The sequence below is a fragment of the Pinus tabuliformis genome, chromosome 8, assembly GCF_031772625.1.
Source record: "Pinus tabuliformis cultivar Carrire ecotype Pingquan chromosome 8, CPIR1, whole genome shotgun sequence".
In the NCBI taxonomy this organism is placed as follows: domain Eukaryota; kingdom Viridiplantae; phylum Streptophyta; class Pinopsida; order Pinales; family Pinaceae; genus Pinus; species Pinus tabuliformis.
The window spans coordinates 158,637,489-158,664,568 of record NC_142294.1 but is presented as its reverse complement, the minus strand read 5'-3'; the positions used below and the strand labels follow the sequence as shown (position 1 = coordinate 158,664,568).

At 39.4% G+C, this 27,080-nt stretch overlaps 1 protein-coding gene across 1 annotated transcript in view; it reads left to right on the top strand.

Annotated features, from left to right (window-relative positions):
* LOC149234622 (protein HESO1-like) overlaps positions 1–27,080 on the top strand; it is a 362,969-nt gene that overhangs the window by 205,825 nt on the left and 130,064 nt on the right. The window contains exons 5-6 of the mRNA XM_089371888.1: positions 12,858–13,042; positions 13,421–13,516. Coding sequence (XP_089228014.1) covers positions 12,858–13,042; positions 13,421–13,516 — 281 coding nt within the window. The remainder of the gene's footprint in view (positions 1–12,857; positions 13,043–13,420; positions 13,517–27,080) is intronic.

The following is a 27,080-nucleotide window of genomic DNA, read 5'->3' as shown; positions in this document are numbered from 1 at the left end:
CAAACTTGAAGAAGAGATTGGTTAATACAAGGAAGAGGTCTCTTCCCTTAGATCTCAACTAGAAGAAACAAGGAAACAAGCACAAGGAGATGAGAGGGTGATGGAAAATTTAGCATTCATAGAAGGACAAGTTGATGAAGCAGAAAAGGAGAGAAACACCATGGTATGCCAAGTAGACGACAAGGATGATGATATCACCATGTTAAGATTAAAAAACACTTCTCTTAAGGCCCAATAATGTGAAGCAACCAAGATGACGGAAGAAATGGAGATCATACTATCAAAGAAGACGAAGAATGCAAGAAAATGAAGATAGAAATTGTCTTTCTTAAAAAGAAAGTTGACTTTGCGGAATAAGAACTTGAAAAGTTCTCAAAACCTAGATGACATCCTAAGTCATCAAAGGCCTCCCCTTGATAAATCAGGTCTTGGCTATGTAGGTAAATCCTCAAGAAAGAATGATAATGCTTCAAACAATAAGGATGTGAGGAAGCCAGAAAGAAATGTTGATGCTCCCAATTCCAGCAAAGGCAAGAAGAAGAGTCAAAACAACTGTGGAAGAAATCCTACTCCAAGGAGACTTGAGTCTAGTTTCCTAGCTCCCTTGCGCTCTGGGGACTTGGGGATGACCAGGGGTCGTTTCCCCACGCTCCCAAAAAGCAGGGTATGCGCGAAAACTTGCAAGGGGCGTTTTCTCGGTTTTCGGGGTCGAATCCTCCAAATGGGATCGTTTCCTAGGCGAAAGGGGTTGAGAGGAGTCGTTTCCCTAGACAAAAATAGCAATTTTTTTTAATCAAACAAAAAATCCTCATTTTTATGGACATGAAGGGGATTAAAATTTATTTTCAATGTTCATTTCACATTGTTTCATCTTTTCATGATATCACTTTGCTCAGTCATCCTCTCGTCCTCTCGCTGAACGCTGCCCACCATCGCCAAGACACATCCTCTCGCTGAAGTTCGAACCACTGTCCATTGACTTTGATTCAAATGGTGACATGGTTGATCCTGATTTATTCATGCAACAACTGGATGCAGAGACTAGCGGGGCATTACCTTGAGCAATTATGCTCATTTATGATTTATCATTTGATATGTTCTTATGTTATTAACTTATTTGCTTTTCTGTTTCAAACTTCAATTGTAGACTTCAGTTTATTTTGAATCTTGATATATGATATATTAGACTTGAGTCTTGACTCTATAAAAAATTGACTCTTGATGTATCAGACTTGACTTTTATTTCAATATTCAGTATTCATAGTTGGAACTTCAATATGGTTTAAACTTTAAAACTTTAAACATTTATTTTCATTGTACATTGTTAGTAGTTACACTGTACAGTTACAAACTTACATGTATGATGTATGATTATATGATATCATGCTTTTCGTTTTAAATTTGTTTCAGACTTCAGTTATATGATTCATCGATTTATCATTTATCCTTCATGATGTAAGTGTTATATATTATATAATGATAAAGATAGTTACATTATAAATATTAAAATTTCAATGATATATCATATATTTTTATATTTATAAGTTTTTAAGACCCCGACGTCCCCCCATGTTTCCTAAAAATTGGTGGGGAGCTTTTGCATAGGCCGCTCTTGCATATCCCCGCTCCCTCGCCCCCACTTCCCGGAAACTGGGTGGAACATTGGAATAATCCCAAGGCTAAAAGGCTTCAGAAGTATATCAAGGAAATTTTCATCTCCCAAGTACCGAAGTATATTTCTTGGTTATTTCTATTCTTGTACAAACTTTGGGCACATTGCAAAAGATTGTAGGGCATATCATAAAGACAAATATAATGGTCTCTGTCAATCTCCTAGAAGCAATTTTACATGTAGAAGTCATGCTTTCTCATTCATGAACAAGATGCAGTGCTTCAATTGCCATAACATTGGACATATGGCACATGATTGTAACTTGACTTGGGTCCCTACAGAAGCTAGAACCATGATAACCAAGCCAAAAAAGAAAGTTACACAAATATGGAGAAAGAAGAAAATTGGATCCGAAAGTCTCTTGGACACTCTAGCCAACAACACATGTTGTTGATTTGATGAAGACATCCTTGACAGATGTGATATCCCAAGTGTTTGATGATAAAAGGAGACCATGCATAAAGTTAGGGGGAGTTCTTGATCATTCTTGTCTAAAGAAGCTAGAAGTGTTTATGTAGGCAGGGGGAGTTGGTTCATCACATGAAGAAATGTAAACACATCTATCATGGACCACATTGCCAGAAGGAAGAGCACCATGACAGGGGAAGTAACATACCCATGTAAAACTACTATTGATGAAGAAAAGAAGCAGCTTGATAGGGGGAGTACTTGGGCACCCCGTTTTCCATTGATGTCAAAGGGGGAGAAAATGTTAGAAGGGAAAGAATATTGCCATCAATGACAAAGGGGGAGATTGTTAGTCAAGGTTGTCATTGATGTCAATATGGCATTGGCCGAGATGGAAAAGATTCTTGAGGTGCCTAATGAATATTATGAAACCCTAGAATTAGATGATAAGATTGAAGACAATAGATGCTTGGTTCCAGACGATGATGTCATAACTCTTGTTTGATAAGAATGCCATCAATTAATATGTCAAGCCACTAATGAAGAAGTCTTAAGTGCCAAGTTCCAAGTGTCAATCATATGCCTTGATTGATGATCTAGAAGCCCTTGATGACATATGAAGGACTACACTTGATGATGTCATACACTTGATGAATGACCACACTTGATGATGGCACTTGATGATGGTCTTGATGACATGATTGGAAGACTGCCTTGGAGCTCTCCTAATGGGAAATTTATGCTGCACTATGACTTATCACTGCACAAGTATATGATGACATTGTTGGATAGTTGGATACAGGATGATACACTCATGCTGGATACACTCATGATGACATTATTGGATACACTCATGATGTCACTCATAATAATATTGTTGAGCCAAACAATGATGAAGCCATGCTGTCCCAAACAATAGAAAAGCCTTGCTGTCCTAATCACCTTCTGCACATAAAAAATTCAAGGACAGTTACAAAGAAAAATAAATTTTGGCATCTTGGAGGCAACCTATCAACATGGGTCCTATACCATCTTGTAGAGTATATTTTTTCCTTTCTAATGAGCCCTTATTTGTCTCGAAACTCCCAGTAGTTTGTGAGATATTGAATTTTTAAGATTAAGAAAATTACACCTAATAGTGAGCCAACCTACACTTTGGCACACAAGTCGGCCTCACTTCAAATAGATGTGTCCCTTCATGTCTAGACGAAATCACTATAAATATAAGGTTAGTCTCCTCATTCTAGCCATCAGATTTCGGTGATCTTTTCTGAGATTGAGCACAGAATTAAAAGGAGGCCGAGGAGCACATTATAAAACACTGTTTGGGCAACTTTAAGGAGGCCAAGGAGGAATACCTCTGTGGTATTCTGGATCTGTGGAGAGACTACATTGCAGCAGACTTCGGATTTATGACAGTCTGCCTGAAAGCTTGGATTGTAGTCTTGTGGAAGAATTACAGTCTCGGATCTGTGGTTATTTGGGTTGGGTTATCACTCAAGGTTGGACAAGAAGCTCAGATTGTTGACTAGTTGAATTGCAGTCCTGTGGTGGTGGACCTTGGGCTTAGCATTGAAGGTTTAGAGCTGTTGCAACCATTGTGGAAAGGAGTTTAATTCCTTTTGAAGACTAAATTTAAACAAGACCTATTCAATCTAGGAGCAGTCTACTATTGAGGGCTTCCTTGTAGACTTTCTGAAGTAACCTTTAATTGGAACTTGAAGTAGTGTTGGGTAGAACTTTAAATACTGTTATAGAAGATTTGAAGCAGCCTTTTGTGCCTGTTCTAGAAGATCTTCATTAACCAGATTTGTGGGCCAACCTGTGAAGCATTTATTGGTATTCCTAGATTATTGCTTGGACCATCATTGAATACCACTTGAAGCATAATTTGAGGCTTTATTGAAGGTTGATTTTGAATCAGATATTGAAGCAGAATTGAAGTACCCTTCAAGTCTTGTTGAAGAACATTGTAAGAGTGGTGTGCAAAGCTATTGAGAATATCTTGGAGTGGCATTTGAAGAGCATTTGAACACCTTGGAGAATATCTTGGGGCAACCTATTAAAGACACCTTAAGCATTGAAGACTTTTTGAAGAAGACTTAGTTGAACAACTCATTGAAAATGTAGAAGCAACCTGATTGAAGAACTTGTGTAGCAACAGTGTTAAAGCATTATTAAGGAAATTGTGTTGAAAACATCTTGTTGGGGCAAGCATTGTTGAAGACATTTTTAGAAGCTGACTTGGAGGCATTAGTGAAGACCTTGATGCATGATTGAAGACCTCATGGAATAACCTTGGAGAATTTTGTTTGGGTGACATGAAGAGAAGTGGTAACACCTTCATGTGAAGAACAAGGTACTCGTTGATGATGTGACGCAGAGACTAAGTGAAGGCATAGCTAAAGATTGATAGGGCTCGTTGAAGAAGACATTGGCAGCTGTGAAGTATAACCAAACATATCTTGACGAAGTAAAGCTAAGGGTTGGAATCTCATATATGCAGGTGGAAGAAAGCCCTCTATGGCTTGAAGCTAAACTCCCAGGCTTAATATGAGAGGATTGATAGCTGTATGATGAAGCTGAGATTCACTAGGAGTGAAGCCGATCCAAACCATTGCTTGAAGGTTGTGGATGATAGACCTCTCATATCGGCACCTTCTGAGGACGACCTCTTTCTGATAGTTGCAGACCCTCTCATTTGCAAAAGTAAGAGGGAGTTGAATTCCGGATTTGGAATGGTAAACTGTAAGCCTGTGACTACCTCAATGGGTCTTAAATTTCAGAAGTTATGTGGTAGTAATGTCGGACCAGATTTGGGAAATGCCTCTGAGTTTCATAACTCATTTGCATTGATGTTCTTGGTGAACTTCCGTCCGGACATATGTTTTGCAGTTAGCATGTTGAGCTCATATATGGCTAGGCCTCACTGGATTGGTACCAAGAATCTTCTAAGTATCTTCGGGGCACAATCTCTCATGGATTGAGATACACTGTCGGAAATGTGAAGATGCATGATTATTCGAATGCTGACCGGGCCAGCAATGTGGAAGATCGCAAGAGCACTTCTGAGCGCTTGTTCTCTTTGGGGTCTGCTTTAATATCCTGGATGAGCAGGAAGTAGAAGTCGGTTGCTATAAGCACTGTTGAGACCGTATACATAGCTATGAGTATGACCTTGTGTGAAGCTGCCTGGTTGCGGAAGCTCTTGAGTGAGCTGTTTGACACATGATGGATACCACTGTGATCTTCTGTGTCGACCAGAGGGGGATTCGATTGTTGAGGTATCCCTTATTCTATAATTGCTCCAGCATATAAACATCAGATACTACCTTATCTGGGATATGGTACATCGATGAGCGAGAAGGCTCCATCAAATTAAGACTGATGTACAGGTCATAGACATTTTGTCGAAGCCCCGGGGAAGGGTCAAATTTGAGAGACCCTCTTATGAGGGTCCTGCATGATGCATGCATTGAGCTCTGGGAGTTCTAGGGGGCTTGGGGTACTTCTTGGAGCAACAAGCGACCATAGGGCGACTCACCCTCCCCTAATGGTGCGCTGTGTATAGGGTGAATGGTTCAGCCTTCCCCTATGATACCTTGTGGCGACTTATGGATAGGATGAATGGTTCTCCTGTCGAGGCATCCTACCCATACAGACTGGGACTCATGGGAAGTACCTCTCATCTGGCCAAAGAGCAGGGAAATGGGGTTAGGGACCATAGTAGTACTATCGATGGACGCATCGTTGTATCTATCGTACTCCCTATGCTAGGATGACCTTCATTGATCTGGGATCAATGAAATTGATCTAGGATCAGTATAAGTGGTTTGAGACACTCTCTTTTGATATTGGTCTGGGATCAATTGGAACTGACTTTAGGTCAATAAGAGTGACATAACTCACTCTCTATGAACTGATCTGGGATCAGTAAGAGTGGTATGACACACTCTCATCAGATGGAACTGACTTCGGGTCGGTAGAGAATGGTATGAGACATTCTCGATCAATTCTTCTTCTTCATGGTTCAATAGAGCAGAGCAGAGCAGTGCAGGGCATTGATGGCAGAGATAGTAAAGTGTGGCAGATGGATCGGTGGATGGAGTTCTCCCTAGTTGAGAGGGAGTGTTAAAATTGGCAATTAGGGCCAAACTCCATGTGGGTCATCTTATTGATGACAACTAATATTTTTCTTGGATCCTTCTCATCGAGAGGTGTAGGATTGATCTAAAGATCATCCGATTCTGATAAGCATTCATGTAGTTATGAATATATTTGTGTTATAAGACAATTCGTCAAGGTCGACCAACAACTAAATAACAACCACATGTGCTCAACGTTTTAGTATAAAAGGAGATGACTTGAGAGTCATTTCACACACACTTCTCTCTTGATTTCTCTCCACTCGCTTTGGGTTTTAATGGAAGAGAAATCTAGGAGTGGAAGCCCTAGACATTGGAGGAAAGGACGCTGCCCTAGCCGCAACAAAGAAGACAGGCCAACGAAGATATGGAAGGGATCTATACGTTGACCTAAAGAATCCAGAGACGCTGTCCTAAAGAAGTCCTAGACACTGTCCTAAAGAAGTCCTAGACGCTGTCCTAAGGAAGCCCTAGACGCAGTCCTAAGGAAGCTCTAGATGTTGTCCTAAGGAAGCCCTAGCTGCAGTCCTAGAATACCCTAGACGCAGTCATCTAAATGAGGTCTGTTCACACTAGGGTAGGCCGCATTTCATAAGGGAAATTCTGGGCCAGATTTGAGGACGGTTAGGGACTGTTGTGTGCCCTATCCAGTCCTAGAAATTATATCAGTAATGAAGTGACAAACAACAACGTTTGTATGGTGTGTTGGCAACAAAGGAAGATGGGACAGCAAGGTCACATGGTGCAGCAAAGGAAGATGGGACAACAAGGTCACATGGTGCAACAAAGGAAGATGGGACAACAAGGTCACATGGTGCAGCAAAGGAAGATGGGACAACAAGGTCACATGGTGCTGCAAACACAAATGGGACAGCAAGCAATCATAGGAGCAACAATCACTAACAGTGGGACAACAGTGCTAGGAATGTGACAACAAGGTGACCCATGAAGTTTGAATGCATGATAGTGCAACAAGATGCATGGGCAGCATGATAGCAATGATGGCATGGTACAACAATGTTACAATGACAACATGATAGCAACAATGTTACAATGATGGCATGGTACAACAATGTAACAATGGGTCAGCAACAAAGGCATGCTAACAATGAAACAATAGTATGGTAAACAAGGTGCAACAAGCACATGGTGGCAAGCATGGTGCAACAAGCACATTGGGACAACAATAGTACTTGATGCAGTACAGTGATGGGTACAATCATGATTGGTAAAGCATGATGGGATGCAACATAGTAATGATGGGTGCAACATGGTGCAACACAATGAGGTGCAACATGATGATGAGGAGCAACACAATGATAGGTGCCGCATGGTGATGGAGTCACCTGGGAGAATCAGTTGAAGCAGCATGTCTTCAACTGAGTTCAACTACCTCATGTATCATCTACTTAGAGATGATCTATGCTCTTATTTAGATAAGTCAAAGTGTTGACTTCTGTTGTATATGTACTATCTCTCTCTCTCTGCTGAACTATTGAAGAACATATAAGAAGAATTGATCAAGGGTTCCCCACATTGGGGTTTGTCCCTAGCTAGCGCCACATCTTGTGTCCTCTTGTCTTCGCTTGTCTTCTGCAATTTATGTTTATGTTCTATCTGCAATTTACTATTATGCTGATGTGATTGTTAATCTAGAAAATATATTGAGCTAACTGTGAAAATTGAAATAAGTTGCTCTAAGCATAGAACATACCTAAACTTAATAGGGGTCAAGTGCATAAGATGGAAGAAAGCTATGGATCAACATTAAAGTCAAAACACACTTATATTACAATGATTCCCTCACTAAACCAACTCATATGAGCTGATTTAATCAGTGGAAAAGTTTGGGATTAAACCCAACACTTAGCCTTCAATGCTATATAGAATCACTACTTGCACAAATAGGAAAATAAAGTATTTTTTGATTTTAGAGATGGAAAGAAGCACGGGCTCATGAAACCCCCTTTCAATTTAGTTTGATGAGTCTTTGAGAGCAAGCTTGCTTGAGAGGGAGTTCTTACAATCTTCGCCTTGAGAGGGAGTTCATTCAACCGAGAACTTACCCCACGCTCAAATTTCTTTCCAACACGTAAAATTACTTCTACACACTTAAAGGAAATGTTAGCATCACAAGGGACTAGATTGAGCAATGAGAGAAGAGGTTGGATGTTCAACCGAGAACATTCTAATGCTCTTCAATGTAGATAATCTCTCTAAGTCAATGATTAATGTAAGATAGCTTACACAAATTAATCCACAAATATGGCAAATGAGCTAACAATTTCGAATTTAAGGAGTGTAGAACATGAAGAAAATAAATGGAACAATATTACCTCAAAGGAAGAAGAACAACATAACGTCAAATGTAAACCCCCAAAGGCTTTTTATTATTTGAGTAGGAATTTCAGCATAATAACCATAAGCACAAACTTCCAAGCATCGTCAACAATGAGAGCTAGGTTACATTTATAGAGAAGTGGAAGGAAATCCCAATGTAGAAGAGAAATGCCAAGTGCCCAAGAAGCAAATCGAACCCTCCAAGTCTTAAGCTGCCAAGACAAGTGTGAGATCAAGGGAATTGATTTACTGGTGTTGAAATTTGATGACTAAAAAAAGTTTCCAACAATCCCAACCCGGTTTTAATTTCACCTTATCACTCCCATTCAGTTAAATGCCCTTTCCCATAAACATAAATTCAACATATAGAATTTTGGAAATGAAAATTTCAGATTAAAACACATGGGACTGTTAACACATGCTAAAAATAAATATGGACATAAACATACCAGCAACACACATAAAAATACACAGATTTTTGGTCAACTTAGACCCAGGAAAAGCCCCTTCAATTTTCTCCGGGGAAAACCTGTTAGAGAGCTCTTCAAGGTTATTTATCTTACAAGTTCATGAAAAATACATTTGTAGACAAAAAAAAACAACAAAATACAACTTATCTCTTCAGCCCAAAACTTCTTGAAAACCGTGCCCACTTTGCCTCTATTTCCGTGCCCAATTGAAGCTAAGGATATGTAATGTATGGATACGATTGTACAAACTATACGGATTTTTGTACCGCTGTATGAATTGTACGGATTTTTTTTCAAAAACTTCTCGCGAATGGCGTGCAATGCACAACATGCAATGCTGTTGTTACGGTACTTTCTGCTGTCTCCTAAACCTTGATTTCCATGCCCAGCTTTGCCCAGATATCACTTCTTCAACTCGCTGCAACAAATTTCTCCTTTAAAACTTTTCTCCAGCTCTTAGCCTCCTTTCTCCAATCTACTCATGAAGAATGAATGCAATCTCTCTTTTTTTTCCCCCTTTTGTTTCCTTAAATGACTTTTGGGCAACCCTAAGATCTAATGGCTCAGATTTATTTAGATCAAGGGATGAGAATAAATGTGCATTTAATTCTCACTTTCTATTTTTAAACTCACCCATTAAATAAAGTACCCACATTGTACTTTATTTTTAAAGTCACTTTTCACTTTATAATTTAACATTGACTTTACCACTTATAAAGTCACTTTCACTTTATAAAGTCACACTTAAGAAAAAAATTATTTTGGACACTTTTCCCTAGGTAGAGACTAACCCATGGGAAACAACTTGTGCAAGGTACATCAAAAATCAATAGCTGGTAGCCATCTCCAACTAGCTGTGCATTCTTCCTGTTCTGGCCAGCGTATTCCCTTTCTTCATGTGCAAATTTTTGGTGGCTGCCAAGTGTGAAATGCATTGGGTTAGAGGAAGCAAATATCCCATGCAAATTTCCAACCAAAAACTCATGTATGTGACACCTATCGCAAGTGCTAATGAACTCCCAAGAAGACTGTGCAGGTTGGACTTGTGTATCCTCTAATTCTGCCTACGTTGATTGTATGGTGGAGACATACTCCACAAGAATCTCAATTAAATCTTCCACGTGATCCTTAATAATGCATTGATCTCCCTTTGCTGTTGCGTGGAATCCTTGCTGGGCATGTGTGTATTTCCTTGGAGCTATACGCTGTTCCTTTGTTGACTTATGTGTAGACCATGGAGAGTGAGGTGGGGTCCATTCTGCACTCACTAACTTTATCCCATATTTTAATTTCTTCACATTTGAATTAATCAAAGTTGAAATTTTTTCCATACGTGATGTCTCATGAACTTGACGTGATGCCTTGTTGACTTAGCACTTGTAACCTTTGACTTGTGGGCCTTAGGTGGATGCCACATCACCTTTGGCTTCGCCTTAAACTTCCTTGTCACTTGCTTGACTCCTTTGGATATTGGAAAAAATAATAATTTTTTCCAATTATTATTTTTTTTTTTTGAATTTTTTCTCACTTTTGCCACTAACATTAGAAAAAGTGGCTTTTGAGGGGATATAATTTGTTTTTTAACTCTCAAAGTCTGGGGCTCCCAGGATGAATTTCGAGTAGTCACACGCCCCAAACATTTCCTAGGACCATTTATTTACATCATTGCATAGAAATTAATTAAAAAATCCCGTTTTGCTTGAAATTTTTAATTATTAAAAAATTCTACTTAGATTTAGTCAAATCTGTGAAATTTCAAAGATGACCTAGCATGGTAATATACATTGACCGTAGACACTAAGATGGACCTAAGGCATGATCTTGAAGCCCTCGCCCCGGCTTTGGGGTATGCGGTGAGTGAAAAAACCTAAAAAATTATTTGCTGCTGAAAACTAGGAGTAATTAACCAAGTAAAAAAAAACACTCCAAGGTGTACTTGTTGATCGAGTTTCAAGCATCCTAGGTCTGTTACATAGCTTAATTCATCATGCTAGTGCCATTTATTACAATATCTATTATTACAATATCCCTGCAGGTCGAATAATCTAAGGATTGAGAGAAGATAGAGAAGATAGAAAGGAGTTGGAAGGCCCTGCTAACTTTTGAACTTTGAAAAATTTGACATAGTTTTTGTCATGGGCTATGGAGTCTTCACAAACACTGCTAAGTGCAATCTAGCAGTCACATGAATCTCCTCAAGGATGTTGGGTTTCCGTCCAAATCACAATAGTAAACTTGAGGGTTTCCGTCATGGGGCTTAGCTGACGCTGCAAACTCTATTCTCCAACCTTCACTACAACAATGATCAACCAAACGAAGATATCCCCAAATGGTCTGCTCCTCCTGCTTTATAGATTTGATAGATTTTTCTAGAAGCCTTTATTTTATTATTGATCTTTTCCTCCATTTAGGTCTTTTCCCTCCTTTTATTTAATTAACTAATTAAAGTCACTTCTTAATCTGGGAAAATGGTAAATTAGCCACCATCCTTTCTCTGGCCACTCAAATCCACTTTTCATCATTCCATCCTATAGATCTTCTTGTTCTGGTTCCAACAAGCTATTACACTAAGGTGTTTTGGTAATATACCTCCTGGAATGACACCTTAAGCACAATTAATTTAAACAGGCTCAACAATAACCCCATTTTATGGGAATTATCGGAATGCAACAAAACCAGAAGGGAATTGTGTGAAACTGATCCTGATGATGAAATATGCCAAGCGAACGCCATTGGGCCCCATAAAATTCCTCAAAACCCCTCAGGGACCCCTTAAGACGTGCTCCCTGTCTTGTGACCGGCCCATCACATACCTTGGAAATCCATCTTAGCTGTGCTATAGAGAAAACCGAAAATGTGGATATTACATATTTGCTAGGTACATTTGGTAGGTAACAGAAGGCAATGTTAAGAACATAAATATATCAAATAATATAAATAAATTACTCATAATTATATAGTAATTAGTATTAAGAAAGGACATGTCTAAAAGGATATGATTATTAATGGAAAGGCACTCCGCCTAAGTATATATATGGAGCCCTCATTTGTAGATCATATTTTCATACATTATTCTTTATGTATTATTTCTAAGTGGATTTCTTTAGTATTTTGCAAATATTTTGAATAGTTTATTATTTGATTATCACAGAACATTGATGTATTTGCTGGAATGTTGTTCCAATGTGTCTGTGCATTCGTCCCATCCACAAAACATCTCTTTTGGGTCTTGCATGCCCAGTGCCTCTACACACACAAAGTTATTAATTTAGGTGATTTATAAACGGATATAACTTATGTTCTGTGCTTTTCCTTTTACTTATATATATTAATTTATATTTTATAATATTGTATATTAATTTATATACTATATTGATATTTTATAGTATTGACTTAATTTTGTATATTGATTTGTAGTTTAAATCTAATAGATTTAATATTATATAAGTAATTTAAGGCGATATATTTATAATTTTCAAAGTTAATGGTGAATTTCATCAAATGCTTTTAGCTTGGTGATCTCCTTTTAGAATTTGATTGCTGCCGAATTTGAACATGAACATGAATCACATGACTTTGACATTTTTCATTCATAAAGCTTAAGCTGCATTGTAGTATGCTATAATTGTTGTCGGTAAAGCCCATCAAATATAGTATTCGGGGCAGGTCTCAAATAATGTGTTCAGGATAACTGTTTAAGATACGCAAAGTGTTGGAAAACATAAACCTCACATTGTTATGTAGTTTTATTTCCAATTGAAGGTTCAACTGGTCTTTACGGTCTTACGGTCAGAATCTGAAATTTTTTTCTTTCACTTGTAGGTGGAGGAAAGATCCGTGGTGTTCAACCAGTATTGAGGGCTATTGTGCCTATTGTGAAGTTTGTGGATAGCAGAAGTGGAATTGAGTGTGATATTTCTATTGAAAATAAAGATGGAGTCTATAAATCAGAGCTAATCCACATTTTTTCTTCAATTGACAAGAGATTTCAAAAGCTTTGCTATCTGGTAAGATATTCCAAGCTCTCTGTGTATTCTCTATAGAGACTTTTTAATGCACAAGAAATGCCATTCATAAATCCTCAATATTAAATCAAACTATTCAGGGAATCACGCTATGGATTCCTTGTATTTCAATGCTTGATTAGAAGTTAAAATTAAAGTACTTGGTGTTTGTACCCTGTCTAACTCATAGTTATATTTGGTTTGAACTTAATGTCATATGGTAGGTTACTTGATCGACCCAAAAGTTTTGAATATTTGTTAGGTTTGATAGGCTTTGAGCGAATTTGTCAGGGTATTCTATCTTTTTAATAGTTTGACTCAATCCATCATATACCATATGGTAAAGTGAAAACATCTCATACTTCATGTTGTATATTACAGATGAAAGCTTGGGCAAAGGCACATAACATCAATAGCTCAAAGGATGGAACACTAAATTCTCTGTCAATAATTCTGTTAGTTGCTTTTCACTTGCAGGTAAGTCATGTTTTTTGTTTTGAAATCTTCTTTTTTCGTTTCGCCTGGTCATTACTTTCTGACTAACTTTTAAGGTCGTGAAATGCAGTACATCTTTTCCGTTTTTTTTTTCTCAACCAGCTATATCTGCATCATTTCTTTGTTCATCATCAACCATGGAATATTCAGGCATTTAAAAGTTTGAAATACAGTATGCAAAGACATTTATATATATATACTAAGGAATATATGCAAACACCTAAGAGTTTGTTGGAAATCGGATCCTATCCATGTTGGGAATCTCGGAACGCTGAACTAAGTAGATAATGGACTCACATTTTTTTCCGTATATGCTATGTTTCTTTGTACTTTGGTTGTTTCAAGGTAGGTCTAAGATAATATTTTCCAGTCCTGCTGAGCTCACTAAATTCTGTTTCTGTACATCATCCTAATGGAAATGCCTTTTCTTTGAGGGGTGACAATATTTCTTTCCCAAAGAAATGCAAGTCTGCATGAATTTCTGTCATTGATTGATGGTTGGCATTAAGATTATTGTGTAGAAAAATGGTCAAGATGATGTACATATGGATGACATCGGAATAGTATTTTGAAGTATGGTTTTATTCATGAAGGTGGAAAATTAATCTGTTCTATTCGCTATAGAAATTTTGGATTTTAATTGGTTAACATTATAATGAAGTTGCCTCATGTGATTAAAGATATTAGTACCCTCAATAAGAGTCCTATCCTCTAGTGGGACAAGAAAGTTAAAATTTTGGTGATCAAATTGATTGAGAAGACCATCTTGAGAAACAATGGTATTTCAATGAAAATTATTGGCAATGATATGTAATTCATTGGTGAATTTTTCATTATAAGATAGGAAAAAGGTTTTAGATCACTATATGTTTACTCGACACACATTAGAAGTTTATGTGGCAAATGGAGAAAGAGTGAACTTGGCATATTAAGAAAGACACAAGTTCTGTAAGTTGACATATCACAATTGAAGCAATAATCAGAGGCATGGTTGAACAACTTGATGAAATAATTCCATCAAGAATCATTAAAATGATATGATAAGTGTGTTAGATTTTGTGGGCACTAGACTCAGTGCATGCACACACACACTAGATATGGTAACAGTCTCAAAGTAACTTTAACCAAACTAATTATTTGAAGCACACTGATTTGCCCAATCAACAGTTCATTAAATTCTTTTCAGAACCTACTCAGGCTCCCTTGCTGGGATAATGGCCCAACTGAACAATTACATATACAACAATAAACCTGGAGTTGTCTATCTAATCAAGCCATAGATCTGTCCTTCGAACTTCCTCGACTGATCTGCATCTGCCTCCCTCACTGCTCCTTGCACTTTCGTTGGACCCGACACATTGGAGTATCACACTCCTCCTAAGGCTAGTGCCGTTGTATGTTGTGTCTTCTCCTTGGACCCATCTTGGCCTCCTTCTAGTAGAGCTCGAAGGAACATCACACTCCTCCACATCTACAGACTGTGTCCCTACTGCTAGTGTTGTTGGTCCATACTCAACCTTAGGAGCCTCTTGCTCCTGATCCTCTACCCCTATTTGCTGACTTGGCCCACTCGGCCTTGCTCGACCCTCTCGACCCTTCTTGGCCCTTCTAGCCCTCTTGGCCCTCTTGACCATGCCATTGATTTGAGGCCTACTCATCCCTTCCATTGATCTGAGGCCTAGTTGGCCTTGCCCCAAATCTGAGGCCTAGTCGGCCTTGCCACAAATTTGAGGCCTAGTACAACCCCTCTTGGCCCTCCACAGATCTATGGTCTACCACATGCCCTCTCGACCCTCCACAGATCTATGGCCTACCACATGCCATCTCGACCTTGCTCATCTGTCTCGACTTTGCTTGGCCCCCTCGACACCGTCAACCCTCTCGACTCTACTCAATCGTCTAGACCCTCTTGGCCCTGCTTGGGCTACTCAACTCTCTTGCCAAGCCTCAAGACAACATGAATGAATTGCTCACCCCTGTACTTATACTTTTCCAAAGGGTGCAATACCATGGGTCATCAGAATACCATGGGTCTATGGGTGCAAAGTCCCATTACTTAGCCGACTTGCCCCACACATGAAAATACTCCTGATGCTACCCAAAACATCAACACTGCCTCTTAGCGAGAGATGTATTCTCACACCACCACTTGGAAGTGGTTCTGCGGTATGTTAGTTTTTGTGCATCAGATGCTTTCTGGCCACAAAATTTTGTGGAGAGGCTAGAATGCATGAGATCTCCAAAACCCAGAAATCGTTTCTGGAAATTCTACCTTGAAATGAATTAATTAGGTTATTAGTCAGTGTTTAAATATTTCCTAAGTCTAAACTTAGGGAATATGACTAATTAATCAAAATTAATTAAGCTATGGTGTGAATGTTCTAAAAACTCACACGAATCGACTTCAATTTAATCCTAGCCATCAATTAAGATCTAATCTTGGCCATTGAAGTCTCAACAGAGGATTATAAGAAGAAGTTGATGGGGCTTGGTGAAATCACTTGAGCAATTCGATTTTATGAGCAGATCGATTTCTTGAGTAGTAGCATTCAGTTGTCGGAGAGAGCGAGAGAAATCAAAGTAGTGAGAGAGGGGCAGGGACAATGAAGCCGGAGGAAGGATTCTAGTTCTGGTGAGGCTGACGCAGAACAATGCAGTAGCCTTTAGAGGCAATTTCAAGTTTGTTGGGGAAAAGTAGAGTTTCAGTGCCAAAAGTTGGGCAGAGGTTCCAGAGGCCAGGAGAGACATTTTCCCAAACAATAGTTTACCAGACGGCTTGAGGAGAAGTTGTTTCGAGTTGAGTGCAAAAGTGTCTGCGCTAGGGTGACACAGTGACTGCGCAGAGCCAATTTGGACGGGTCAATTTGAGCTGAGGTTAGTGCCCAGATTTGCCCGTGGAGTGAGGAAATTCCTCACTAGATTTTTCTTGCCAGTTTTTCTCTGTAGGATTGCTAGTTTCGGCATCCAGTTGTACTCAGATTATTTCATTGCTGCATAATAATAAAACCCTCAACTGCTGTATCGGTTTTCTCAAGTTTGTTTTTTCCGGGGACATTGGTCCACAAATAATTGTGTTATTTATGTGTGTGTGCTAGTATTTCTTCCAATGTTTATTCTTCCACAGTTTATTTGTGTAGGTTGCATTATGATTGATTCAGTGCTTGCTGTAGCAAACATTAAATAAATTGTTAAAAATTAATTTAACAACTGGGAGAATTATTTCCAGTTGCTGCAATATGATTGGGGTTTCTGAATTTTCACGTGGTATGACAAAGACCCTTCCTTGAAGACATCCTACTCATAGAAGCCTCCAACTCTTGAGCATGTTGCATGGCCATCTTGTACCATGTCTTCCTGAATGATCCAAAAATGGATCCTGAATAAACCTCTAAGTCTAAAAGACTTCACATAAGAGGTAAAAGGTGCCAAATGGCACAAATCCTTTGTAAATAAGAGGAAAATGAAAATCACAGGCTGCTCTTAGAAATAGTTTCATTGCAGAGATCTCCTCATTCTGAATCCAACACAACTTGAATGGGCGAAAACGGACTCCCGATGGAGTTATTGTAAAATGAAAATTGCCCAATGTCCTTAGAAAAGGAGGCAGTTTCATTAAATTTTGAACTATATTGAAGATTTTGATATAGGCTCACGGGCCAATCCACAGCTGACACATGGCAGGCTGGGATTGGGCCACGTGGCCCTATTTGATTGGTCAAAGAGGAAATATCGCATCGCAAGCATCCAAAGGGAGGACTTAAGCCAAGGGCATGAAGGTTTAGCGATAAGCGATGAACGCTTTATCGCATCGCACATAACCAAAGGTGATGGACCATGGCCCGTGGCACTGTGAAGGGCTGATGAGCGATATGTGATAAGCGCCGATCGACGATTGGCGATCAGAGGAGCAGAGCCACAGACCCATGTTGATGCGATAGTGTGACTTGCGACTGCGATCGCCGATATTGGCGGATTGAAATCGGCGTCGGTAGTGGGCACACCATATGGCTTACCTCGAGTCCCCGCGATATGCGACTTGCGATATATATATATATATATATATATATATATATATATATATATATGCGGACCCGACGGGGCTATGAATGCCAACACATAATATTTCAGATTCGGACCAAAGCCATTTTCATGGGATTTTGCAATATTTGCCATGTTTTAATGTATTTCTAAAATACAAAGGGACATGCCCTTTTGCGACTTGCGACAATGACTTGTGGGCGGACCCAATGGGAGTTTAGGGCGCATTTATGAAAAATTGAAGTCCGGGAACTGTGTTTTCTGCGGACTTTCCCGTGTTTTCACAGCGTTCTCTGTGTAAACAGAGAACGACTGTTACTAAGGATTCCAAGCGCCGATAGTACCATTCCGTTATAGAACAGGTGGCCGCCTGCCCTAAAGGCATTATGCAATGATTATTGAACGCCAGAAGAGGGAGTTGAGCGGACCGAAGCCAGAAGTTGCAGAGCCCGAAAGGGAAAACCAACAGGCAGCCCCATTTGGCTTTTAAGCCATGAATGTCAAAGACTGTGGGGTTGGCTGAGTCTGAGAGCATGATTAAGAGGCATAAGCAGGCAACGCGGAGACAGAGGAAGCTCCAGAAGCGCAGAGAGGCTTGGACGCTGAGAATTTGCCAAGAGGGCAGTCCACAGCGTGAAGTGAATGCGTGGGCAGAGTTGGAGCATTGAGGAACCCATTGGGAAGCTCGGTGTGCCAGAGTGCTTGATAGGAGATAGCCACCAGAGGTTGGAGAGGCAGAGCCAGAGAGCTCTAAACTGACTTCTACGAGCCATGAAGCTACAAGGAAGTTGCAGAACAACAGAGAGACCAAAATGATCTAGTTGTTGCTAGTGTTGTTTGAGTTGAAGACAGAAGAAGGAGTCCAGAGACAGAAAACGATTCTGAGGGAGTCAGAGAAGCCAGAAGCTCAAAGGAGCTCAGAGCACTAACTAAAAGAATTAGTCCAGATAAGCCTAGATCTGTTTGCAGCTAAAGGACAACGAGGGGTAAGATGGTATTCTGAGCCCATTGGTTCATTTGTAAACCATATGGAGTTGAGTCACGGACTTGTAAAAGAATTCAGCCATAATCCCAAAGAGCTTAATCGAGTTGATTAGAGCTCAAGGAGACATAGCCCAAGATATCAGGGTGAACTCCATATTACATTGTTGTCTCGTGTTTGTTTTACTACTGCTTTATTTACTGTTATATGCATTTATATATCAGTTTCAGCACATTAATTTACTACACATAATCAGTTTAAAACAAATACAAGCATACACCTATATTTTCAAGCTTTTATTATTTCTGCATTGGTTAATAAATAAGACTTGGGAAAATTTAAAGCTTTGGAAGTGGGAGAGGTTCTTATAAGTTAGACAAGAAGCCTAAGTGTCCCATTTTCAGATCACTGAACTTGAAGGTTGTCTTCCTTTTAGCTGTCGATTCCCTCAGAGCTTGCTAACTCCCTTTGAACATTGACCCGCTCTTGAGCTGGCACACTCTTATTGATTTGGGGTAGCATCGGATGTGCTCTAGCCACGGAAATTGGTGGAGAGGCTAAGGCACATGAGATCCCCAATACCCAGAAAGGGTTTGGGCATATTCTAAACAGTTTGGGAGATATTAAAATAATTAATATTTTTAATGGAGTCCCTAAGTCTAAACTTAGGGAAAATAAAATATTAATGTGAATTAATATAAAACTGTGTTAGAATGGTCCAAAAGATTTGGATCAAGCCAAATTTAATCTTAGTCGTCGATTAGGGACTTGATCTCGGCCGTTGATATGTCAATGAGAAAAGTATAAGAGGAGGCTTGAGGGTCACTTGGAGAATACACTAGAGTGATTAGTCATTCTATTCTCTAAAGCGGGGTTTGCTAAGAGAGAAAGAATTAGTTATCAGTTGCAGCGAGGGGCATCTGCCCTTACAAGTGTTGAAAAATGTAACTAGGTTCGGTCTTCATAAAATGTATTTGTTACAATGACTTATTAAATCATGGGTCTCATGCTTGGGTCATCATTTTATTAGTCAAAGTCTTCATCGTGGAGTCCTAGGATTAATAGTCATTAGAGTCATTGTATATTTTATGAGACCTTCTTGGGATTTCAAATGATGTAAAAGTAATAATTTTTGAGTCAAAGATGAATTATGTGACCTCCACACCAGGTCGACCTCAAGTGTTGATCTGGGGTAGCATCGGATGTGCTCTAGCCACGAAATTTGGTGGAGAGGTTAGGGCACATGAGATCTCCAATACCTAGAAAGGGTTTGGGTTGATTCTAAACAGTTTGGGAGATATTAAAATAATTAATATTTTTAATGGAGTCCTTAAGTCTAAACTTAGGGAAATTGAAATATTAATGTGAATTAATATAAAAATGTGTTAGAATGGTCCAAAAGACATGGATCAAGCCAGATCTAATCTTAGCCATCGATTAGGGACTTAATTTCGGCCGTTGATTTGTCAACGAGAAAAGTATAAGAGGAGGCTTGAGGGTCACTTGGAGAACACACCAGAGTGATCAATAATTCTATTCTCTAGAGCGGGGTTTGCTAAGAGATATAGAATCAGTGATCAGTTGCAACGAGGGGCAGTGAGTACGAGGCAGAGAGGCAGTGACAGTGCCAAGAGACTAGCGCAGAAGTAGAGAGAGGTAGATGCAGAGCCAAAGGGAGGCACACAGAGGCAGTAGAGACCTTGCAAAGCCAGAAGGGGCCTGCGTCATCCATGCAGAGGTTGCAGGAGTGACGCAGAGAGACAGAGAGGCTGCGCAGAGCCTCAGTAGGCTGACGCAGAGGCCAGCAGGGCTGACGCTAGGCTTCAGATTGTGCTAGAGAGGGATTTCGTGGAGCAGGCTTTCCGAATACCTATTTCCGAAGAGAGGTATTGCTGCCAGATTTTTTATCTCTGTCGGGTTAGCCAGTTTGGGACCCAGTGTACTGAGAAAAGAGCTACTTAATAATAAAACCCTCAGATAGCTGCATCGATTTTCCCGCATTGGGTTTTTCCGAGGTCATTAGTCCAAAAATAACGGTGTCATTTGTGTGCTTGTTTCTGTTTCCTTCAGTTGATGATGTGTAATATGTTGAGCGTGCACTTGTATTTATTTTCAGTATTTACATGGTAAATAACTTGTTAATTAACAGAAGAAGTAGGTAGGAATAAATCAGTAAAGTGCATGGAGGCTTTCTAACTATTAGACTTAAAAACTTCAACAACTCCCTTTAAAGCCTGACTCCCTCTGACTCTAGATCATAGGCTTTATCGACCCTCAAAGTCTTTGCTTGACCGTCACTCTAAGTTTCTTGCTTGGATCACCAACGGTTATCTCAGCCCTCCGACCATCTCGGTCTTGCCTTCTCAGCCCTTCTCTTATCATAGGAACACTTAGACCTCTGTAGAAGTATTTTCCCGAGCTACAAACTCTAACACTCACTCTTAGCGAGAAATATATTTTTGGAAGAACCACTAGGAACTAGCTTACCGTTTGGTTCTTGCACAACGTCCCTAGCTTCATTCTGCATCTTGTAGCTCCCAAAGTCCCAGTGCTAGGTCTCTTTAGCATCACTGCCAAACCCTCGATTGGTATGATCTCCCTTTGTCCCTCTGAGGGTTGAGCTCTATTGGCTATACTGTTGGTGTCGTCCTTCTTACCATACTCTATCGACTTAATCCACTCATAGCTTATCGCGGAAAATTCTCTCCTCAGCCACTCCTGGTGGCCAATGCTTCTGCAGCTACCCGATTGTGAAGAATGCAACACTCTGCCCATGACATGATCCTTCACACTACTCTGTGGCACTAGGCTTACTGATCTTGTCCTTTATGACCCATATAAGCAATTTTCCATATTTAGCCAACTCTCTTTGCATAGGTCTTCAGAACACTGCTGCTAACTACAACAGTTCCTACAACTCCGTCTTAGAGCTATCACCTATGCAAATCTCATATCCAGCTGTCCTTTTGAGAGACCATGCTCTGATACCATGTTGGATTTTTTCGAAACTAGACTCAATGCACACACACACACATCAGATTTGGTAATAGTCTGAAATTAACTTTAACCAAACTAATTAATTGAAACACAGTAATTTTCCTGACCTTTACACAATGAAAACTTTAAAACTTGCAATTAGTTCATGCACAAAAACATATTACACACATGTTTTGCCCAATCAGTGGTTCTTTATTAAATTCTTCTCAGAACCTAGAGTTATCCGCCTAATCAAGCCCTAGATATGTCATTCGATCTTTTTTGGCTGATCTGGATTTGTCTTCGTTACTGTTCTTTCACCTTCCTCGAGCACAACACACTAGAATATCACACACCTCCTCATCCCGAGGCTAGTGCCACTGTATGGTCTGTCTTCTCCTCGAACCCATCTCATGTCATTGTATTCATGTCATTATGTATATGTTGTTACAAGTAAAAGAAGAAAGAAAAATATTATTTTTAAGCATGGATTTCATGCTCCATTTTGTTGGTCATCTAGGTCAGGCATGCATTTCATGCTCCTAGAGTTTGTCAAGTCAAAAGAATATTTTTCTTGAGTCAAGAGAGTCTTTATCATTTGTATAAGTCCTTATTGGGTAAGTTGTAACATGTAAAAGATATTTACTATGAGTCTAGAAAGTCAAATTTGACCTCCAAGACCAAGTCGTCCCTTCCAAAGGAAGTCGGTCGAGTTTGAGGCTATTCGACCTCCATAAATGTGTATATATAGAAGTTGCTCGATCTCATTTGGTCACACATTTGGTCTGCAATCATAAGAAGTTTGATTTGCATTAGAAATAAAAGAAATTCGAGAGCAAAAGTCAAGGGAATAAGGACAAGTATAAAGTGAAGTTGGAAGACCTCAAATTCAGACCTTATTTGCTCACACGTGCAAAAATTAGGGTTTTTTATGGTTAAGTTGCATGATCAAAAGTTGCAGGCCGAGTTGCAGACCTAAATTGTAGGACCGAAAGTTTGACTAAACAGTTTGATCTTTGTTGACTTTTGTGGAATTTGACTTGTTTGGAAGAAATCATTTGGAGGGCTGACTTGTTGCTTGGAGGAAGTCTTGACTTTGGTCTTGGGGTCTTGGTTTTCTCATTTGAATTGATATTATAAGAAGAGAAGAGATTCTTTTTGGGTTTTCCCCTTTGGAGGGGTTTTTCCCTGGCTTGGAGCCTACTTCTTGTGTCTATTGTCTTTATTGTTTATGCCGTTGATAGTTGTTTGATGAAAGAATCTAATAAAGAACAATAAGAAGCTAACTAAAGTTCATAAGCAATTATTAAGGATAAGGAGAATTGTCTAGACTCTAAATAGCTGCCGTACTAGTTTCTCCAACATGGATTCAGAGTAAGGTGAAGAGAAGGCAACTTGAGGATCATCTTATTGACTTAAGAGAAGGGTGCTTGTCAGAGGGAACCATTTGCAAAAAGGACACGAGGAAGAAGACCTCTTGACCTAAGAAGGAAGACTACTACATCTAGCTCTCATTGAAGGCCTTATCTGAAGAATGATCAAGCTTTCCTTAAAGGAAGGAAGGATACTATCTATCTCTCTTGAAGACTCTTTGCTTTTGAATGAATGTCTTGAGGAAAGGTTTCTCTCTCTTGTAAGGATATCAATTTGAAGGATCGTTGAAAGACATCCTTGTAGAAAACATCTTACAAGGGCAAGGAGGTCAAGGAAGCATCAAAGAATTCTAAGTACACCATTCACACTTTGAAGTAGCTTAAAGATTGTTGAAGGCATCCTAGAAGTCATCACTTTAGGGCATCTTTGAAATCTTTTGAAGATTCTTGAAGGCTTCACAATAGTTGAAGACATCATCAAGAAGGGTTCTTGGTTGGCAAGTAAGTAGCTGTTGTGCTGTACAACAACCCCCCATTTCATACAAATTTTTATACAAAATCTTAATATGAAATAGGTCCCTCAAAGAATAAATTTAGTTAGATGTGTGAATAAAATGGTATGTACCTCATTAGAAGAAAAACCCTTGTTAAAAGCCTCGATGTAAATAAATCGTTTTATACAAACCTTTTAAAAATAAGAAATAAAGTGTTTCTTTATAATATTAAAAATTCATTCAATATTGCGATAAAGCGATCAGAGATCGCATATCGCAATATTAAAGGAAACACACAAAAAACAACATCACCCAATCCTCCGATCCGAAAAGGTAATTGCTATCGGCAAATCGGGGAAAACAAATGCCGACGCACAATAAAGCAAAGCCCCTCAATTCCTCCGATGCGATAAAGCAAATCGCAATCAGCAAATCGGCCGTATCAATAATAAAGGGACATATGAAGAGGCCTAACAAAAAAACTCCCGATGCGATAAGGCTAATCGCAATTGGCGATCGACACTCGGCGGAGTCACATGATAAAGGGATAAAAGCCCATGCCAAATCTCGACTGCAATCTATTAATTAGGCGCACATCTCGAAAAGCAAATATATTAAAGGAAGTTTGCATGCATTATAGTGTATCACCTTTCGGTGATCAGAAATATTTAAAGCAAGTCTTAAAAGCCTTCCCTTTGACACTCCCGATCGTCGATCAACGATTTATCGCTGATCGCCGATCAATAAAATCTAAGGCACGCTTGAAACAATCATTCGGCATATGGGCGATGTGATGGGCATTTATGATGTTATTTACCACGATTGACAGTTTAAACGACTATTCAATATTGCAGTTAAGGATGGATCTTTCAAAGGATTTCATCCGTGGTAATCCTTAACTATATTTTATTTTATGCCAATCGACGTAATTCATTATCATATTGGCTTGCAGCAACATTTTCTCTATATCACTGTTTGCAACTGTTTGTGCAGAATTCTTCCGAAACCAGAGATCCAGAGAAAATGGGTAAGAAATCAAAGAAGTCCACAGCAACAGCTCCCACAGCAGCAGCTCATCCAGTCAAAGATCCCGGACCAAGCAAGAAAGGATTAATCTCAGATACGACGTGCCTTGGTCTAGGAAACACTAGCTGGGAGAGCATTTACAATCTGATAGAAGCAGAGGAGCCTGAGGAATTATCAGAGGAAGCCACAGCTGACTCAACTAACAAATCGGAAGGAACTCTTAAAGAGTTAGCCTGTTCCTATCTACACAGAATAGCAGCGCGAGCTAAAATCCTGCCATATACGGACGTAGTAAGATGGGTGGTGGAAAAAATTCCAGTCTCGGACAGAACCTTTTGCACAGCTGATGGAAGGATATTTGGCTCATTCCAGCTGGAAGATCTCAGAAAGATGTATCACTTACCTCAACCTGAGAAGCGATACAACAAGGCATTCTTAGAAGCATTTGCGAAGGAAAATGATTCAGAGTCAGCCCCGATAAAGCAATGGAGACATTTCCCCGAAAAGCACAAGCACGAGTCATCGGGTAAGTACTCTATTGACTCTTTGGCTTCCCCTTATTGTTATGCTGGCGCTATGATGTGTAGGATGTGCGGAATGCATGATTCTGCCAAATTCACCATAGAAATGGTACCCCTAATGGAAGCTGCAATCAATGGTTATGTGATGGATTGGGCTAATATCTTGTTCGATAAACTAGCCACAACAATTTTAGAGTACAGAACAAATGCGCATAAAACTTCCCGGATTATTCCCCCGTTCTATTACAATGCTTATATTATGGATACTATTTGCTTTAATTCGGAATATCCAATACTTGGGTGGAAATGGACTCCTCAAGACCCAAATCCAATCCATATTTACCACCAGCAGTTATGGAAGGCGCATTACAAAAATCATCTGTATAAAATTTGCAATGGTTTTATTCTCCCTGTATATTATTCTATTTTTAATAAACCTGCTCCAAGGATATCCCCGGAAGCAGAAATTGATTTAACAGCAGTAGGCAGTTGGTTCGGGGAGGAGAAATTTACTTATATAAGGCTTTTTGGTAGCCTTACTAAACCCCATGTTCTTCCCTTGTATGTGCCTGATAAATTGTTAGCTCGGGAGTTGGCCTACCAAATAATAGTAGAAGGGACATCCAGAACCCTTAAGGATTCAAAGAAGCACATGTGGCCAATCTTCCCTTTACGGTGTGGCATTTTCACTCTGCATGACTACAAGCATGCAGAGAAGGAGACAGAAAAGATGCTAATGCTGAATCTGGCCACAATTCCTAACAGGCCATATGATCCAAGACAGGTTGCTTATAATGTCACATCTCAGGCCAAACTTGCTAAGTTTGATCATAAAGCCGATGAATTCGATGATTTATTTTCCTCAGCTGAATCATTATTTCAAGTTAAAACATTGGCCAAGATGAGGTATCAAGATGAAGGGCTAGAAACGTTTAACAAGCTTAGGGAACAGAGGTTGCAAATTTTGCCCTTAGACCTATTAGCAACAATCCTGACAGTCCAGTCAAGTGAAACTGAACAACAAACTATTAATAAAGCTCCTGCAATGAAAAAAGTTCCTGAGAAAGAAAAAACACTAAAGCAGGAGCAAGGACAAGAAAAGGGCAGTGAACTTATTGATTCAGACATTCATATTGATCCCAAACTACTCAAAGAATGGCAATAGTTTGACTCAATTATCAACAATACTGAGAGCTTGCAGGGATTTAGTACACCTGAAGTAACAACTGGACAAAAGACAACGACTAATACAGTTCCATCTGAAGGAACTAGTGGCCATCCCATGACTCAGACAGATGTTGAAATGATTCCAGAGAACCCTTCCGATGAGATTGTTCTACGTGTAGAAGAAATACCACCCTTAGATGTCTTCTACAGCCCTAAGCATAGGGCTGTAATAAAGAGACAAAGGAAAAAGAGAAAACTTGATCAATCTTCTCTTTTACCTACACAGATGGAGATAACTAATGTGGTATGGAGAGAGGAAGTCAACCCTTCCGAAGATCTTACTAAGCTCTCTCAGTATGCTGGGGCATATACAACAGCTACTATGGATAAGGCATCGGAAGTCAACAATTTGCTTAAAGAAAAGGATCAAGCGATCATCTCACTGGAGACACAGGTACAGGAAAAATAGCAGAGGATAGAGCAGTTAGAGCAGCAGTTAGCAGCACAGAAGCAATCAAACGAGCATTAAACAAGCAATTGCTAAAAGAGAAACAGAGGATAGACCAACATGCAGTTCAAAAGCAAAAAGAGTTGTCTCAAGCATTGAACAAGCTAAAGACAATGAATGAACAGTTGAGCAAATCGAAAGATGAACAGATTGCTCAATTATCATTACAAATAGAAAGGTTCAAAGAATTTCCTCAAGTAGAGGAATTCAAATCAGAGGCTCTCCAAATAACTAAAGCATTATCTACTCAATTGAACTTGTTATGTAATAATATTTCTCTTGTTCCTCCCTTCTGTGAAATTTCCTCGTCTATGATTGATAAGTCGGTTGACGACAGACAAAAGTTGGAGCAGGCAGATGAAACACTAACAGAGTTTCTTTCCTGGCAAGAAACCAAGGAAGGACAAGCCGCAAATCTGCCTCAAATTCTGGAATCACACAAGGAAATCTTGTTCCTTGAG